The sequence below is a fragment of the Panulirus ornatus genome, chromosome 28 (genome assembly GCF_036320965.1).
Source record: "Panulirus ornatus isolate Po-2019 chromosome 28, ASM3632096v1, whole genome shotgun sequence".
Lineage (NCBI taxonomy): Eukaryota > Metazoa > Arthropoda > Malacostraca > Decapoda > Palinuridae > Panulirus > Panulirus ornatus.
This window is the reverse complement of record NC_092251.1, coordinates 23,598,539-23,618,079: the sequence shown is the minus strand read 5'-3', so window position 1 is coordinate 23,618,079 and position 19,541 is coordinate 23,598,539. Positions and strand designations below refer to the sequence as shown.

Below are 19,541 nucleotides of genomic sequence, written 5' to 3'. Positions count from 1 at the left end.
ATTGTCCTCAAACATTACATTTCTAACACATCTAACCTCCTCTGCACAACCCTATCTATAGCCTATGCCTTGCAATCAAATAACATTGTTGGAACCACTATTCCTTCAAACATACCCAATTTTGCTCTCTGAGATAACGTTCTCACCTTCCACACATTCTTTATCACTTCCAGAACATTTGCCCCACCCCCCACCCAGTGACTCACTTCCTCTTCCATGGTTCCATCTGCTGCTAAGTCCAATCCCAGATATCTAAAACATTTCACTTCCTCCAGATTTTCTCCATTTAAACTTACCTCCCAGTTAACTTGTCCCTCAACCCTACTGAAGCTAATGACTTTGCTCTTGTTCACGTTTACTCTGAACTACCTTCTTTCACACACTTTACCAAACTCAGCCACCAACTTCAGCAGTTTCTCACACGAATCAGCCACCAGCGCTATATCATCAGCGAACAACTGACACACTTCCCAAGCCCTCTCATCCTTAACAGACTGCACACTTGCTTCTCTCTCCAAAACTCTTACATTCATCTCCCTAATAACCTATCCATAAACAAATCAAACAACCATGGAGACATCATGCACTCCTACCGTAAACCAACATTCACTGGGAACCAATCACTTTCCTCTCTTCCCACTTGTCCACATGCCTTATATCCTTGGTAAAAACATTTCACTGCTTCTAGCTACTTACCTCCCACACCATATACTCTTAATACCTTCCAAAAAGCATCTCTATCAACTCTATCATATGCCTTCTCCTGATTCATAAATGCTACAAACAAATCCATCTGTTTTTCTAGGTAATTCCTACGCACGCTCTTCAAAGTAAACACCTGATCCACACATCCTTTACCTCATCTGAAACCACACTGCTCCTCCCCAATCTGATGCTCTGTATATGCCTTTACCCTCTCAATCAATACCCTCCCATTCAGTTTCCCAGGAATACTTAAACCTATGCCTTTGTAATTTGAACACTCACCTTTATCCCCTTTGCCAAACCCACCTCATTGTGGACTTCCATCTTCTGCAAAGCTTTCACTACCTCTTTTCTCTTTACCAAACCATACTCCCTGACCCTCTCACTTTGCATATCACCACGGCCAAAACACCCTATATCTGCCACTCTATCATCAAATATATTCAATAAACCTTCAAAATACTCACTCCATCTCCTCACTTCATCAATACTTGTTATTACCTCCCCATTTGCCCTCTTTACTGATGGTAATATTTGTTCTTGTTTTACTCACTTTATTTACCTCCTTCCAAAACATCTTTTTATTCTCCCTAAATATCAATGATGCTCTCTCACCTCAACTCTCATTTGCCCTCTTTTTCACCTCTTGCACCTTTCTCTTGACCTTCAGCTGCTTTCTTTTATACATCTCCCAATCATTTGCTCTACTTCCCTGTAAAAATCATCCAAATGCCTCTCTCTCTTCTCTTTCACTAACAATCTTACTTCTTCATTCCACCACTCACTACCCTTTCTAATCTGCCCATCTCCCACCTTTCTCATGCCACAAGCATCTTTTGTGCAAACCACCGCTGCTTCCCTAAATACATCCCACTCCTTCCCCACTCCCCTTACGTCATTTACACTCACCTTTTGCCATTCTGCACTCAATCTCTCCTGGTACTTCCTTACATAAGTCTCCTTTCCAAGCTCACTTACTCTTACCACTCTTTCCTCTCCAACACTCTCTTCTTTTCTGAAAAATTCTAAAAATCTTCACCTTCGCCTTATCAAGATAGTGATCACACATCCCTCCTGTTGCCCCTCTCAGTACATTAACATTCAAAAGTCTCTCTTTTACATGCCTATCAACACAATCTAATAACACTCTCTGGCCATCTCCCCTACTCACATAAAGTCCTTTTTCAGTACACAAATCCACAAGCTCTTCACCATTTCCATTTACAACACTGAACACCCTATGTACATCAATTATACCCTCAACTGCCACATTACTCACCTGTGCATTCAAGTCACCCATCACTATAACCTGGTCTCGTGCATGAAACCTCCTAACATACTCACTCACTTGCTCCCAAAACACTTACCTCATGATCTTTTTCCCATGACCAGGTGTATAGGCACCAATAATCACCCATCTTTCTCCATCCACTTTCAGTTTTACCCATATCAATCTAGAGTTTACTTTCTTACACTCGATCACATATTCCCCCAACTCCTGCTTTAGGAGTAGTGCTATTCCTTCCTTTGCTCTTGTCCTCTCACCAACCCCTGACTTTACTCCCAAGGCATTCCCAAACCACCCTTCCCCTTTACCCTTGAGCTTTGTTTCGCTCAGCCAAAACATTCAGGTTCCTTTCCTCAAACATACTACCTATCTCTCCTTTTTTCTCATCTTGGATAAATATACACACAATTAAACACCATAATCTGAGAATTTCAAGAAGGATGACCACTCCACGCAAGACTCCTTCTGCTTCCCCTTGAAAGTTAAATACAAAGAGGGGAGGGTTTCCAGCCCCCCACTGCCTACCCCCTTTAGTCGCCTTCTATGACACGCGGAGAATACATGGGAAGTATTCTTTCTCCTCTATCCGCAGGGTTTAACGTGTGTGTGTGTGTGTGTGTGTGTGTGTGTGTGTGTGTGTGTGTGTGTGTGTGTGTGTGTGGACGGGTCATTCTTCATCTATTTCTTGGCGCTACCTCGCAAACGTGGGACATGGCAATCAAGTATAATAAAATAAATAAAAATATATAATGATATATATATATATATATATATATATATATATATATATATATATATATATATATATATATATACATATATATATATATATTTTTTTTCTTTTGCTTCGTCGCTGTCTCCCGCGTTTGTGAGGTAGCGCAAGGAAACAGATGAACGAAATGGCCCAACCCACCCACATACACATGTATATACATACGTCCACACGCAAACATACATACCTACACAGCTTTCCATGGTTTACCCCAGACGCTTCACATGCCTTGATTCAATTCACTGACAGCACGTCAACCCCAGTATACCACATCGCTCCAATTCACTCTATTCCTTGCCCTCCTTTCACCCTCCTAAATGTTCAGGCCCCGATCACACAAAATCTTTTTCACTCCATCTTTCCACCTCCAATTTGGTCTCCCTCTTCTCCTCGTTCCCTCCACCTCCGACACATATATCCTCTTGGTCAATCTTTTCTCACTCATTCTCTCCATGTGCCCAAACCATTTCAAAACACTCTCTTCTGCTCTCTCAACCACGCTCTTTTTATTTCCACACATCTCTCTTACCCTTACGTTACTTACTCGATCAAACCACCTCACACCACACATTGTCCTCAAACATCTCATTTCCAGCACATCCATCCTCCTGCGCACAACTCTATCCATAGCCCACGCCTCGCAACCATACAACATTGTTGGAACCACTATTCCTTCAAACATACCCATTTTTGCTTTACGAGATAATGTTCTCGACTTCCACACATTCTTCAAGGCTCCCAGAATTTTCGCCCCCTCCCCCACCCTATGATCCACTTCCGCTTCCATGGTTCCATCCGCTGCCAGATCCACTCCCAGATATCTAAAACACTTCACTTCCTCCAGTTTTTCTCCATTCAAACTCACCTCCCAATTGACTTCACCCTCAACCCTACTGTACCTAATAACCTTGCTCTTATTCACAATTACTCTTAACTTTCTTCTTTCACACACTTTACCAAACTCAGTCACCAGCTTCTGCAGTTTCTCACATGAATCAGCCACCAGCGCTGTATCATCAGTGAACAACAACTGACTCACTTCCCAAGCTCTCTCATCCCCAACAGACTTCATACTTGCCCCTCTTTCCAAAACTCTTGCATTCACCTCCCTAACAACCCCATCCATAAACAAATTAAACAACCATGGAGACATCACACACCCCTGCCACAAACCTACATTCACTGAGAACCAATCACTTTCCTCTCTTCCTACACGTACACAGGCGCGCGAAAGAGACTTTTGGATGTTAATGTGCTGAGAGGTGCAACTGGAGGGATGTCTGAGGTAGCGTTAAGAAAAGAGGACTGAGCCTTAGGGGGAATGACCTTAGTTGGCCCCCTTCTCTGTTCCTTCTTTTGGAAAATTAAAAATGGGAGGGAAGGATTTCCAGCCCCTGCTCCGTTCCCTTTTAGTCACCTTCTACGACAAGCAGGGATATGCGGGAAGTATTCTTTCTCCCCTATTATCTTATCATACCTGATCACCAATTCCCGCATCAGCGAGGTAGCACCAGGAAACAGATGAAGAAAGACAGATCCACTCATACATACACGTATATACATCCACACCCATATACATAAATATGCATAAATATACATATCAACATATACATATATATATACATACATACATATACATACAAGATTTGTATGGGTTTTCAGAAAATAAGAGTGAATGTTGGGGTGAAGAGGGTGGTGAGAGTAAGTGAGCTTGGGAAGGAGACTTGTGTGAGGAAGTACCAGGAGAGACTGAGTACAGAATGGAAAAAGGTGAGAACAATGGAAGTAAGGGGAGTGGGGGAGGAATGGGATGTATTTAGGGAATCAGTGATCGATTGCGCAAAAGATGCTTGTGGCATGAGAAGAGTGGGAGGTGGGTTGATTAGAAAGGGTAGTGAGTGGTGGGATGAAGAAGCAAGAGTATTAGTGAAAGAGAAGAGAGAGGCATTTGGACGATTTTTGCAGGGAAAAAATGCAATTGAGTGGGAGATGTATAAAAGAAAGACAGGAGGTCAAGAGAAAGGTGCAAGAGGTGAAAAAAAGGGCAAATGAGAGTTGGGGTGAGAGAGTATCATTAAATTTTAGGGAGAATAAAAAGATGTTCTGGAAGGAGGTAAATAAAGTGCATAAGACAAGGGAGCAAATGGGAACTTCAGTGAAGGGTGCAAATGGGGAGGTGATAACAAGTAGTGGTGATGTGAGAAGGAGATGGAGTGAATATTTTGAAGGTCTGTTGAATGTGTTTGATGATAGAGTGGCAGATATAGGGTGTTTTGGTCGAGGTGGTGTGCAAAGTGAGAGGGTTAGGGAAAATGATTTGGTAAACAGAGAAGAGGTAGTAAAAGCTTTGCGGAAGATGAAAGCCGGCAAGGCAGCAGGTTTGGATGGTATTGCAGTGGAATTTATAAAAAAAAAGGGGGTGACTGTATTGTTGACTGGTTGGTAGGGTTATTTAATGTATGTATGACTCATGTTGAGGTGCCTGAGGATTGGCGGAATGCGTGCATAGTGCCATTGTACAAAGGCAAAGGGGATAAGAGTGAGTGCTCAAATTTCAGAGGTATAAGTTTGTTGAATATTCCTGGTAAATTATATGGGAGGGTATTGATTGAGAGGGTGAAGGCATGTACAGAGCATCAGATTGGGGAAGAGCAGTGTGGTTTCAGAAGTGGTAAAGAATGTGTGGATCAGGTGTTTGCTTTGATGAAATGTATGTGAGAAATACTTAGAAAAGCAAATGGATTTGTATGTAGCATTTATGGATCTGGAGAAGGCATATGATAGAGTTGATAGAGATGCTCTGTGGAAGGTATTAAGAATATATGGTGTGGGAGGCAAGTTGTTAGAAGCAGTGAAAAGTTTTTATCGAGGATGTAAGGCATGTGTACGTGTAGGAAGAGAGGAAAGTAATTGGTTCTCAGTGAATGTAGGTTTGCGGCAGGGGTGTGTGATGTCTCCATGGTTGTTTAATTTGTTTATGGATGGGGTTGTTAGGGAGGTGAATGCAAGAGTTTTGGAAAGGGGGGCAAGTATGAAGTCTGTTGTGGATGAGAGAGCTTGGGAAGTGAGTCAGTTGTTGTTCGCTGATGATACACGCTGGTGGCTGATTCATGTGAGAAACTGCAGAAGCTGGTGACTGAGTTTGGTAAAGTGTGTGAAAGGTGAAAGTTAAGAGTAAATGTGAATAAGAGCAAGGTTATTAGGTACAATAGGGTTGAGGGTCAAGTCAATTGGGAGGTAAGTTTGAATGGAGAAATACTGGAGGAAGTAAAGTGTTTTAGATATCTGGGAGTGGATCTGGCAGCGGATGGAACCATGGAAGCGGAAGTGAATCATAGGGTGGGGGAGGGGGCGAAAATTCTGGGAGCCTTGAAGAATGTGTGGAAGTCGAGAACATTATCTCGGAAAGCAAAAATGGGTATGTTTGAAGGAATAGTGGTTCCAACAATGTTGTATGGTTGCGAGGCGTGGGCTATGGATAGAGTTGTGCGCAGGAGGATGGATGTGCTGGAAATGAGATGTTTGAGGACAATGTGTGGTGTGAGGTGGTTTGATCGAGTAAGTAACGTAAGGGTAAGAGAGATGTGTGGAAATAAAAATCGAGTAAGTAACGTAAAGGTAAGAGAGATGTGTGGAAATAAAAAGAGCTGGTTGAGAGAGCAGAAGAGGGTGTTTTGAAATGGTTCGGGCACATGGAGAGAATGAGTGAGGAAAGATTGACCAAGAGAATATATGTGTCGGAGGTGGAGGGAACGAGGAGAAGAGGGAGACCAAATTGGAGGTGGAAAGATGGAGTGAAAAAGATTTTGTGTGATCGGGGCCTGAACATGCAGGAGGGTGAAAGGAGGGCAAGGAATAGAGTGAATTGGATCGATGTGGTATACCGGGGTTGACGTGCTGTCAGTGGATTGAATCAAGGCATGTGAAGCGTCTGGGGTAAACCATGGAAAGCTGTGTAGGTATGTATATTTGCGCGTGTGGACGTATGTATATACATGTGTATGGGGGTGGGTTGGGCCATTTCTTTCGTCTGTTTCCTTGCGCTGCCTCACAAATGCGGGAGACAGCGACAAAGCAAAAAAAAAAAAAAAAATATATAAATATATATGTTTACCAAATGGCGTCCTAGCTTCGTCTCCTCGATGTATATCAACTGACTGTTATATTTCTCTCTTGTATCTCCCCTGATGATGTGATTATTACACGAAAGTGCACTTGGGAACTTTTCGTGTTTCATTTTCCCCGTGGACTCATAGGAATATCTTGATCATGCGCAAAATTGTGATCCTTTCCAATATATATATATATATATATATATATATATATATATATATATATATATATATATATATATATATATATATGAAGTGAGAGGGTTAGGGAAAATGATTTGGTAAACAGAGAAGAGGTACTGGAAGCTTTGCGGAAGATGAAAGCTGGCAAGGCAGCAGGTTTGGATGGTATTGCAGTGGAATTTATTAAAAAAGAGGGTGACTGTGTTGTTGACTGGTTGGTAAGGTTACTCAATGTATGTATGACTCATGGTGAGGTGCCTGAGGATTGGCGGAATGCGTGCATATTGCCATTGTACAAAGGCAAAGGGGATAAGAGTGAGTGCTCAAATTACAGAGGTATAAGTTTGTTGAGTATTCCTGGTAAATTATATGGGAGGGTATTGATTGAGAGGGTGAAGGCATGTACAGAGCATCAGATTGGGGAAGAGCAGTGTGGTTTCAGAAGTGGTAGAGGATGTGTGGATCAGGTGTTTACTTTGAAGAATGTATGTGAGAAATACTTAGAAAAGCAAATGGATTTGTATGTAGCATTTATGGATCTGGAGAAGGCATATGATAGAGTTGATAGAGATGCTCTGTGGAAGGTATTGAGAATATATGGTGTGGGAGGCAAGTTGTTGGAAGCAGTGAAAAGTTTTTATCGAGGATGTAAGGCGTGTGTACGTGTAGGAAGAGAGGAAAGTGATTGGTTCTCAGTGAATGTAGGTTTGCGGCAGGGGTGTGTGATGTCTCCATGGTAGTTTAATTTGTTTATGGATGGGGTTGTTAGGGAGGTGAATGCAAGAGTTTTGGAAAGAGGGGCAAGTTTGAAGTCTGTTGGGGATGAGAGAGCTTGGGAAGTGAGTCAGTTGCTGTTCGCTGATGATACAGCGCTGGTGGCTGATTCATGTGAGAAACTGCAGAAGCTGGTGACTGAGTTTGGTAAAGTGTGTGAAAGAAGAAAGTTAAGAGTAAATGTGAATAAGAGCAAGGTTATTAGGTACAGTAGGGTTGAGGGTCAAGTCAATTGGGAGGTGAGTTTGAATGGAGAAAAACTGGAGGAAGTGAAGTGTTTTAGATATCTGGGAGTGGATCTGGCAGCGGATGGAACCATGGAAGTGGAAGTGGATCATAGGGTGGGGGAGGGGGCGAAAATTCTGGGAGCCTTGAAGAATGTGTGGAAGTCGAGAACATTGTCTCGGAAAGCAAAAATGGCTATGTTTGAAGGAATAGTGGTTCCAACAATGTTGTATGGTTGCGAGGCGTGGGCTATGGATAGAGTTGTGCACAGGAGGATGGATGTGCTGGAAATGAGATGTTTGAGGACAATGTGTGGTGTGAGGTGGTTTGATCGAGTAAGTAACGTAAGGGTACGAGAGATGTGTGGAAATAAAAAGAGCGTGGTTAAGAGAGCAGAAGAGGGTGTTTTGAAATGGTTTGGGCACATGGAGAGAATGAGTGAGGAAAGATTGACCAAGAGGATATATGTGTCGGAGGTGGAGGGAACGAGGAGAAGAGGGAGACCAAATTGGAGGTGGAAAGATGGAGTGAAAAAGATTTTGTGTGATCGGGGCCTGAACATGCAGGAGGGTGAAAGGAGGGCAAGGAATAGAGTGAATTGGAGCGATGTGGTATATCGGGGTTGCCGTGCTGTCAGTGGATTGAATCAGGGCATGTGAAGCGTCTGGGGTAAACCATGGAAGGCTGTGTAAGTATGTATATTTGCGTGTGTGGACGTATGTATATACATGTGTATGGGGTGGGTTGGGCCATTTCTTTCATCTGTTTCCATGTGCTACCTCGCAAACGTGGGAGACAGCAAAAAAAAAAAATATATATATATATATATATTATTTATTATTTATTTATTAATTTTGCTTTGTCGCTGTCTCCCGTATTTGCGAGGTAGCGCAAGGAAACAGATGAAAGAAAATGGCCCAACCCACCCCCATACACAATGTATACACACACACGCAAATATACATACCTATACATCCCAATGTACACATATATATACACACACAGACACATACATATAAACCCATGCACACAATTCACACTGTCTGCCCCTATTCATTCCCATCGCCACCTCGCCACACATGGAATACCATCCCCCTCCCCCCTCATGTGTGTGAGGTAGCACTAGGAAAAGACAACAAAGGCCCCATTCGTTCACACTCAGTCTCTAGCTGTCATGTAATAATGAACCAAACCACAGCTCCCTTTCTACATCCAAGCCCCACAGAACTTTCCATGGTTTACCCCAGATGCTTCACATGCCCTGGTTCAATCCATTGACAGCACATCGACCCCGGTATACCACATCGATCCAATTCACTCTATTCCTTGCCCGCCTTTCACCCTCCTAAATGTTCAGGCCCTGATCACACAAAATCTTTTTCACTCCATCTTTCCACCTCCAATTTGGTCTCCCTCTTCTCCTCGTTCCCTCCACCTCCCACACATATATCCTCTCGGTCAATCTTTCCTCACTCATTCTCTCCATGTGCCCAAACCATTTCAAAACACCCTCTTCTGCTCTCTCAACCACGCTCTTTTTATTTCCACACATCTCTCTTACCCTTACATTACTTACTCGATCAAACCACCTCACACCACGCATTGTCCTCAAACATCTCATTTCCAGCACATCCACCCTCCTGCGCACAACTCTATCCATAGCCCACGCCTCACAACCATAAAACATTGTTGGAACCACTATTCCTTCAAACATACACATTTTTGCTTTCCGAGATAATGTTCTCGACTTCCACACATTCTTCAAGGCTCCCAGGATTTTCGCCCCTCCCCCACCCTATGATCCACTTCCGCTTCCATGGTTCCATCTGCTGCCAGATCCACTCCCAGATATCTAAAACACTTTACTTCCTCCAGTTTTTCTCCATTCAAACTTACCTCCCAACTGACTTGACACTCAACCCTACTGTACCTAATAACCTTGCTCTTATCCACATTTACTCTTAACTTTCTTCTTTCACACACTTTACCAAACTCAGTCACCAGCTTCTGCAGTTTCTCACATGAATCAGCCACCAGCGCTGTATCATCAGCGAACAACAACTGACTCACTTCCCAAGCTCTCTCATCCACAACAGACTTCATACTTGCCCCTCTTTCCAAAACTCTTGCATTCACCTCCCTAACAACCCCTTCCATAAATAAATTAAACAACCATGGAGACATTACACACCCCTGCCGCAAACCTACATTCACTGAGAACCAATCACTTTCCTCTCTTCCTACACGTACACACGCCTTACATCCTCGATAAAAACTTTTCACTGCTTCCAACAACTTGCCTCCCACACCATATATTCTCAATACCTTCCACAGAGCATCTCTATCAACTCTATCATATGCCTTCTCCAGATCCATAAATGCTACATACAAATCCATTTGCTTTTCTAAGTATTTCTCACATACATTCTTCAAAGCAAACACCTGATCCACACATCCTCTACCACTTCTGAAACCACACTGCTCTTCCCCAATCTGATGCTCTGTACATGCCTTCACCCTCTCAATCAATACCCTCCCATATAATTTACCAGGAATACTCAACAAACTTATACCTCTGTAATTTGAGCACTCACTCTTGTCCCCTTTGCCTTTGTACAATGGCACTATGCACGCATTCCGCCAATCCTCAGGCACCTCAACATGAGTCATACATACATTATAAATAACCTTACCAACCAGTCAACAATACAGTCACCCCCTTTTTTAATAGATTCCACTGCAATACCATCCAAACCTGCTGCCTTGCCGGCTTTCATCTTCCGCAAAGCTTTTACTACCTCTTCTCTGTTTACCAAATCATTTTCCCTAACCCTCTCACTTTGCACACCACCTCGACCAAAACACCCTATATCTGCCACTCTATCATCAAACACATTCAACAAACCTTCAAAATACTCACTCCATCTCCTTCTCACATCACCACTACTTGTTATCACCTCCCCATTTGCGCCCTTCACTGAAGTTCCCATTTGCTCCCTTGTCTTACGCACTTTATTTACCTCCTTCCAGAACATCTTTTTATTCTCCCTAAAATTTAATGATACTTTCTCACCCCAACTCTCATTTGCCCTCTTTTTCACCTCTTGCACCTTTCTCTTGACCTCCTGTCTCTTTCTTTTATACATCCCCCACTCAATTGCATTTTTTCCCTGCAAAAATCGTTCAAATGCCTCTCTCTTCTCTTTCACTAATAATCTTACTTCTTCATCCCACCACTCACTACCCTTTCTAATCAACCCACTTTCCACTCTTCTCATGCCACAAGCATCTTTTGCGCAATCCATCACTGATTCCCTAAATACATCCCATTCCTCCCCCACTCCCCTTACTTCCATTGTTCTCACCTTTTTCCATTCTGTACTCAGTCTCTCCTGGTACTTCCTCACACAAGTCTCCTTCCTAAGCTCACTTACTCTCACCACCCTCTTCACCCCAACATTCACCCTTCTTTTCTGAAAACCCATACAAATCTTCACCTTAGCCTCCACAAGATAATGATCAGACATCCCTCCAGTTGCACCTCACAGCACATTAACATCCAAAATTCTCTCTTTCGCGTGCCTGTCAATTAACACGTAATCCAATAATTCTCTCCGGCCATCTCTCCTACTTACATACGTATACTTATGTATATCTCGCTTTTTAAACCAGGTATTACCAATCACCAGTCCTTTTTCAGCACATAAATCTACAAGCTCTTCACCATTTCCATTTACAACACTGAACACCCCATGTATACCAATTATTCCCTCAACTGCCACATTACTCACCTTTGCATTCAAATCACCCATCACTATAACCCGGTCTCGTGCATCAAAACCACTAACACTAAATATATATCATTATATATTTTCATTTATTTTATTATACTTGATTGCCATGTCCCATGTTTGCGAGGTAGCGCCAAGAAACAGATGAAGAATGGCCCGTCCACTCAGGTACACACACACACACACACACACAGACACACACACACACACACACACACACGTTAAACCCTGCGGATAGAGGAGACAGAATACTTCCCATGTATTCTCGGCTTGTCATAGAAGGTGACTAAAGGGGGTAGGAGTGGGGGGCTGGAAACCCTCCCCTCCTTGTCTTCAACTTTCAAGGGGAAGCAGAAGAAGGAGTCATGCGTCGGAGTGCTCAGCCTTCTTGAAATGCTCAGATTATGGTGTCTAATTGTGTGTATATTTATCCAAGATGAGAAAAAAGGAGAGATAAGTAGTATGTTTGAGGAAAGGAACCTGGATGTTTTAGCTGAGTGAAACAAAGCTCAAGGGTAAAGGGGAAGAGTGGTTTGGGAATGCCTTGGGAGTAAAGTCAGGGGTTTGTGTGAGGACAAGAGCAAAGGAAGGAATAGCACTACTCCTAAAGCAGGAGTTGGGGGAGTATGTGATAAGAGTGTAAGAAAGTAAACTCTAGATTGATATGGGTAAAACTGAAAGTGGATGGAGAAAGATGGGTGATTATTGGTATTCTAGGGGATTATAGGGGATAGGGGAGAAAGAATACTTCCCACGTATTCCCGGCGCGTCGTAGAAGGCGACTAAAAGGGAAGGGAGTGGGGGGGCTGGAAATCCTTCCCTCTCTTTTTTTTTTTAAATTTTCCAAAAGAAGGAACAGAGAAGGGGGTCAGGTGAGGATATTCCCTCTAAGGCCCAGTCCTCTGTTTTTAACGCTACCTCGCTAATGCGGGAAATGGCAAATAGTATGAAAGAAAGAAAAGGTGAGAGATGTGTGGAAATAAATAGAGTGTAGTTGAGAGAGCAGAAGACGGTTTGTTTAAATGGTTTAAATATATGGAGAGAATGAGTGAGGAAAGACTGACAAACAGGATATATGTATCAGAGGTGGAGGGAACAAGAAAAGGGAGACAAAATTGAAGGTGGATGGTTGGAGTGAAAAAGATCTTGAGCGAATGGGGGCTGAACATACGGGAGGGTGAGGGCATGTAACATGACTTGGGTATTATCATTACACTTAACCGCTGTTTCCTGCATCAGCGAGGTAGTGCAAGGAAACAGACAAAGAATGGCCCAACCACCCACATACACATATGTATACAATTTTGTGTGCATTCTTTTGTGACTGCAATGGTCTTTGTTAATTTCACTTCCAAAAAATGAATTAACTTTTAACATAATTTTTTCATCCAAGTTTGATCGAGTAAGTAATGAAAGGGTAAGAGAGATGTGTGGTAATAAAAAGAGTGCAGTTGAGAGAGCAGAAGAGGGTGTTTTGAAATGGTTTGCTCGCATGGAGAGAATGAGTCAGGAAAGATTGACAAAGAGGATATATGTGTCAGAGGTGGTGGGAACGAGGAGAAGTGGGAGACCAAATTGGAGGTGGAAAGATGCGAGCGAGAAAGATTTTGAGTGATCGTGACGTGAATGTAGGAGGGTGAAAGGCGTGCAAGGAATAGAGTGAATTGGAACGATGTGGTATACCGGGGTCGATGTGCTGTCAATGGATTGATCCAGGGCATGTGAAGTGTCTGGGGTAAACCATGGAAAGTTTTGTTGGGCCTGGATGTGGAAAGGGAGCTGTGGTTTCGGTGCATTATATATGACAGCTAGAGATTGAGTGTGAACGAATGTGGCCTTTGTTGTCTTTTCCTAGCACTACCTCGCGCACATGCGGTGGGAGGGGGTTTTCATTCCATGTGTGGTGGGGTGGCGACGGGAATGAATAATGGCAGAGAGTATGAAGTATGTACATGTGTGTATATGTATATGTGTGTGTGTGTATATACATGTATACGTTGAGATGTATAGATATGTATATGTGCTGTGTGTGGACGTGTATGCATATACATGTGTATGTGGGTGGGTTGGGCCATTCTTTCATCTGTTTCCTTGTGCTACCTCGCAAATGCGGGAGACAGAGACAAAGTATAATAAATAAATAAATAAATAAGTTAAGAAGTTCTAGTGTGCACTGTACAGTCATGCTAAAAGGTAATTTCTCTTCCACGAAAAATATAAAGCTATTTCACTGACAACCACAAGCATGTATCATTTATTCAGATATATTTTTGTCCTTATAGTCCTACTTTTGAAGCAATTTCCTCAATTTTTTCATACACCACTTTAGGAACTCATATGATTTCAGCAGTATAAAACAAATTTTTAACCCTCTGCAGCCTTTTTCTTCTCTGACTCCATCTCAAACAGGACCCATTGATAAAGGTTCCACTGCCTTGCCACCAGAGGTTTACATCTTTGTAGTACTGCTGATAACCTTCATCATAAAGCATCGAACACAGGCAACACATGAAGTATGTATTGATGAACTCACAAGTGCCTTTCCACTTAAGAAATGTCTAGGGTAAACCATGGAAAGGTCTGTGGGGCCTAGATGTGGATAAGGAGCTGTGGTTTCGGTGCTAGAGATTGAGAGTGAATGAATGTGGCCTTTTTTGTCTGTTTTCCTGGCACTACCTCACTGAGGCAGGGGGTAGCGATGCTGTTTCCTGTGGGGTAGGGTAGTGCCAGGAATATGAAGGCAAGAAAGTATGAATGTGTACATGTGTATGTATGTATCAAACAACCATAGGGACATCACACACCCCTGCTGCAGACCGACATTCACTGGGAACCAATCACTTTCCCCTCTTCCTACTTTTACACATGCCTTACATCCTTGTAAAAAACTTCTCACTGCTTCTAGCAACTTACTTCCCACAACATATACCCTTAAAACCTTCAACAAAGCACATCTATCAACCCTATCATATGCTTTCTCCAGATCCATAAATCCTACACACAAATCCACCTGTTTTTCTAAGTATTTCTCAAATACACTTTTCAAAGCAAACACCTGAACCACATATCCTCTACCACTTCTGAAATCACACTGTTCTTCCCAAATCTGATGCTCTGTACATGCCATAACCCTTACAATCAAAACCATTCCATGTAATTTCCCACAAATATCCTACAAACTTATACCTCTGTAATTTGAACACTCACCTTTATCCCCTTTGCTTTTGTACAATGGCACTATTCATGCAGTCCACCAATCCTCAGGCACTTCACCATGTTCCATACAGACACTGAATATCCTTATGAACCAAACAACACAGTCACCCTCTTTTTTAAGAAATTCCAGTGGAATACCATCCAAACCCGCTGCCTTGCCAGAATTCATCTGCAAAGCTTTCACTATTTTTTCTCTCTGTACCAAACCATTCTCCCTGACCCCCCCCCACTTCGCACACCATCCCGACCAAAACATCCTATATGAGCCACTCTACCATCAAACATTCAACAAACCTTCAAAATACTTACTCCATCTTCTCACTTCATCACTAAATGTTATTACCTCCCCACTTGCCCCCTTCAACAATGTTTCCATTTGTTCTCTTGTCTTACACATGTTATTTACCTCCTTCCAAAACATCTTTTTATTCTCCGTAAAATCTAATGATACTCTCTCACCCCAACCCTCATTTGCCCTCTTTTTCAACCTCTGCACCTTTCTCTTGACCTCCAGCCACTTACTTTCATCCATCTCCCAATCATTTGCACTACTTCCCTGTAAGTATTGTCTAGATGCCTCGCTTTCCTCTTTCACTAAGAACCTTACTGCTTCATCCCACCATTCACTACCCTTTCTGATCTGCCCACCTCCCACCTTTCTCATGCCTCAGGCATCTTTTGTGCAAGCTATTACTATTTCCCTAAATACATCCCATTTCTCACCCACTCCCCTCATGTCGTTTGCTCTCACCTTTTTCCATTCTAGTGGCTGAGAGAGCAGAAGTGGGTGTATTGATATGTTTGGTCACATGGAGAGAATGAGAGAGGAAAGATTGACAAAGAGGATATATGTGTCAGAGGTGGAGGGAACGAGGAGAAGTGGGAGACCAAATTGGAGGTGGAAGGATGGAGTGAAAAAGATTTTCAGTGATCAGGGCCTGAACATGCAGGAGGGTGAAAGGCGTGCAAGGAATAGAGTGAATTATAATGATGTTGTATACTGGGGTCAAAGTGCTGTCAATGGATCGAACCATAGCAAGTGAAGCATCTGGGGTAAACCATGGAAAATTTTGTGGGGCCTAGATGTGGGAAGGGAGCTGTGGGGTTTGGTGCATTACACATGACAGCTAGAGACCGAGTGAGAATGAATGTGGCCTTTTTTGTCTTCTCCTAGTGCTACCTCGTGCATGCCTGGGGGGAGGGGGGATGCCATTTCATGTGTGGTTCATGTTAAAGAGCCTGATGACTGGCAAAATGCATGCAGAGTGCCACTGTACAAAGGCAAAGGGGATAAAGGTGAGTTTTCAAATTACAGAGGAATAAGTTTGTTGAGCATTCCTAGGAAATTGTATGGGAGGGTATTGATTGAGAGGGTGAAGGCATGTACAGAGCATCAGATTGGGGAAGAGCAGTGTGGTTTCAGAAGTGGTAGAGAATGTGTGGATCAGGTGTTTGCTTTGAAAAATGTGTGTGAGAAATACTTAGAAAGACAAATAGATTTGTATGCAGCATTTATGGATCTGGAGAAGGCATATAATAGTTGATAGAGATGCTCTATGGAAGGTATTAAGAATATATGGTGTGGGAGGTAAGTTGCTAGAAGCAGTGAAAAGTTTTTATTGAGGATGTAAGGCATGTGTACGAGAAGGAAGAGAGGAAAGTGATTGGTTCTCAGTGAATGTCGGTTTGTGGCAAGGGTGCATGATGTCTCTATGGCTGTTTCATTTGTTTATGGATGGGGTGGTTAGGGAGGTGAATGCAAGAGTTTTTGAAAGAGGGACAAGTATGCAGTCTGTTGTGGATGAGAGGGCTTAGGAAGTGAGTCTTTTGTTGTTTGCTGATGACACAGCACTGGTGGTTGATTCAGGTGAGAAACTGCAGAAGCTGGTGACTGAGTTTGTTAAAGTGTGTGAAAGAAGAAAGCTGAGTAAATGTGAATAAGAGCAAGGTTATTAGGTTCAGTAGGGATGAGGGACAAGTCAATTGGGAGGTAACTCTGAATGGAGAAAAACTGAAGGAAGTGAAGTGTTTTAGATATCTGGGAGTGGATTTGGCAGTGGATGGCACCATGGAAGCAGAAGTGAGTCACAAGGTGGGAGAGGGGCCAAAGGTTCTGGGAGCACTGAAGAATGTGTGGAAGGCAAGAACGTTATCTCGGAGAGCAAAAATGGGTATGTTTGAAGGAATAGTGATTCCAACAATGTTATATGGTTGTGAGGCATGGGCTATAGATAGGGTTGTGTGGAGTAGTGTGGATGTGTCAGAAATGAGATGTTTGAGGACAATATGTGATGTGAGGTGGTTTGACTGAGTAAGTAATGAAAGGGTACGAGAGATGTGTGGTAATAAATAGAGAGGGGTTGAAAGAGCAGAAGAGGGTGTATTGAAATGTTTTGGTCACATGGAGAGAATGAGTGAGGAAAGATTGACAAAGAGGATATATGTATCAAGGTGGAGGGAACAAGAAGTGGGAGACCAAATTGGAGGTGAAAGGATGGAGTGGCAAGGATTTTGAGCGATCGGGTCCTGAACATACAGGAGGGTGAAAAGTGTGCAAGGACTAGAATAAATTGGAACAATGTGGTATACCAGGGTCGACATGCTGTCAATGGATTGAACCAGGGCATATGAAGTGTCTGGGGTAAACCATGGAAAATTTTGTGGGGCCTAGATGTAGAGGAGCTGTGGTTTGGGTGCATTATTCATGACAGCTAGAGACTAAGTGTGAACGAATGTGGCTGTTTTGTCTTTTCCTAGTGCTACCTCGCACATGCGTGGGGGGAGGGGATGCCATTTCATGTGTGGCGGGGTGGCAACAGGAATGGATGGAGGCAGCAAGTATGAATGTGTACATGTACATATATGTATATGTCTGTATATGTATATGGAAATGTATAGGTATGTATATGTGCATGTGTTGGCATGTATGTATATACATGTGTATGTGAGTGGGTTGGGCCATCCTTTTGTCTGTTTCCTTGCGCTACCTCGTAACACGGAAGACAGCAATAAAGTATAATGAAAATAATGATAAAATATATATATATATCTATCAGCAAGATGAAAAACTAAAGGACCTCTAGCTCCTTTTGTTAATTGGGGCTGCACCTACATGGCCCCCAAAGAATGTTAGCTTCATCCTGGATTTAACGTGTCTATTCAGATCACCAGAAAAGTCCCTGGGGGTCTTCATAGTATGAGCTTTTGCAATTCCCTACATTAGTCCACCTAGCTAAGGATTTTGAAAGTTCCAAGTGAAGTGCTCTAGGCATATTTCTACTTTCTGCTGGAAAGAATTGGTTCCCCCAGAAGGTAACCTTTTTGGTCTGTAGAACTGCTGTCATTACACATGGGTGCAAAACTGAAGTAACAATGAAGTAGTCTAGTTGATGTCGAGGGACTACTGGAAGTCCCCCAACTTACAAATGGGTTCTGTTCCTGCACCTTAATTGTAAGCTGAAATGTTTGTTTATCAGAAAATATAAAGAGACACTGTACACTGTACCTGCCTGAAATGAATGAACTCACTGTCTCCAAATTCGCCTTCAAGTCTCTATACAGACTTTAAATTTCCTGACCCAGCATTAGACAGACAGAGACATAATGCTGATGCTGGTCCTCAATCCACACAGTCAAAAGTTTCTCAATCTGAGTAATGACACTGCTCCTCTTTTCGGTAACTATGGTGGACTGCATGGATGGAGATCCTCTTACATGCTCAAAAATTCATACCTCATCCTTGAGGATCATGCCAATTATATAACAGATAAGGCCTAACATATGCTTAGACTGAGATGGCATTTTATCCTTCTCAGACTGCTATATCAATTCAAACTTCACCAACAGGGTAAGTCCATGAAGCTTCCCAAGGTGCACCAGCATTTGGATTCATATTGTGCTTCTTGGACAAAATAAGTGTTACTAAAAGGAGCAAAACTCAGAAGAAAAGCCATCAGCAAAGGGAAACAACAGGCCCATAATTGGAGTGGAGACAAGATTCCTTTGGGGGAAGCAGCATTTCTTGGGGGAGGTAGTATTCCTTAGAAGGAAGCAAAGGTGGCATGCATTGCTCTACAGACTGTGTGTGCAGTGACCTATGTGTGAATTAACAAAAGAACAAATGGGAACATTGGTGAAGGGGGCTACTGGGGAGGTAATAACAAGTAGTGGTGATGAGAAGGAGATGGAGTGAGTATTTTGAAGGTTTGTTGAATGTGTTAGATGATAGAGTGGCAGATATAAGGTGTTTTGGTCAAGGTGGTGTGCAAAGTGGGAGAGTTAGGGAGAATGATTTGGTAAACAGAGAAGAGGTAGTAAAAACTTTGCGGAAGATGAAAGCCGGCAAGGCAGTGGGTTTGGATGGTACTGCAGTGGAATTTATCAAAAAAGGGGGTGACTGTGTTGTTGACTGGTTGGTAAGGATATTCAGTGTATGTATGATTCATGGTGAGGTGCTTGAGGATTGGCAGAATGCA

The 19,541-nt window shown here is 42.7% G+C and overlaps 1 protein-coding gene across 1 annotated transcript in view; it reads right to left on the bottom strand.

Moving 5' to 3' along the window:
• LOC139757917 (uncharacterized) overlaps positions 1–18,816 on the bottom strand; it is a 401,228-nt gene extending 382,412 nt beyond the window's left edge. Inside the window, exons 1-2 of the mRNA XM_071678863.1 lie at positions 18,799–18,816; positions 18,384–18,522 (exon numbers count right to left, since the gene is read on the bottom strand). Coding sequence (XP_071534964.1) covers positions 18,384–18,522; positions 18,799–18,816 — 157 coding nt within the window. The remainder of the gene's footprint in view (positions 1–18,383; positions 18,523–18,798) is intronic.
• Between the last annotated feature and the right edge of the window lie 725 nt (positions 18,817–19,541).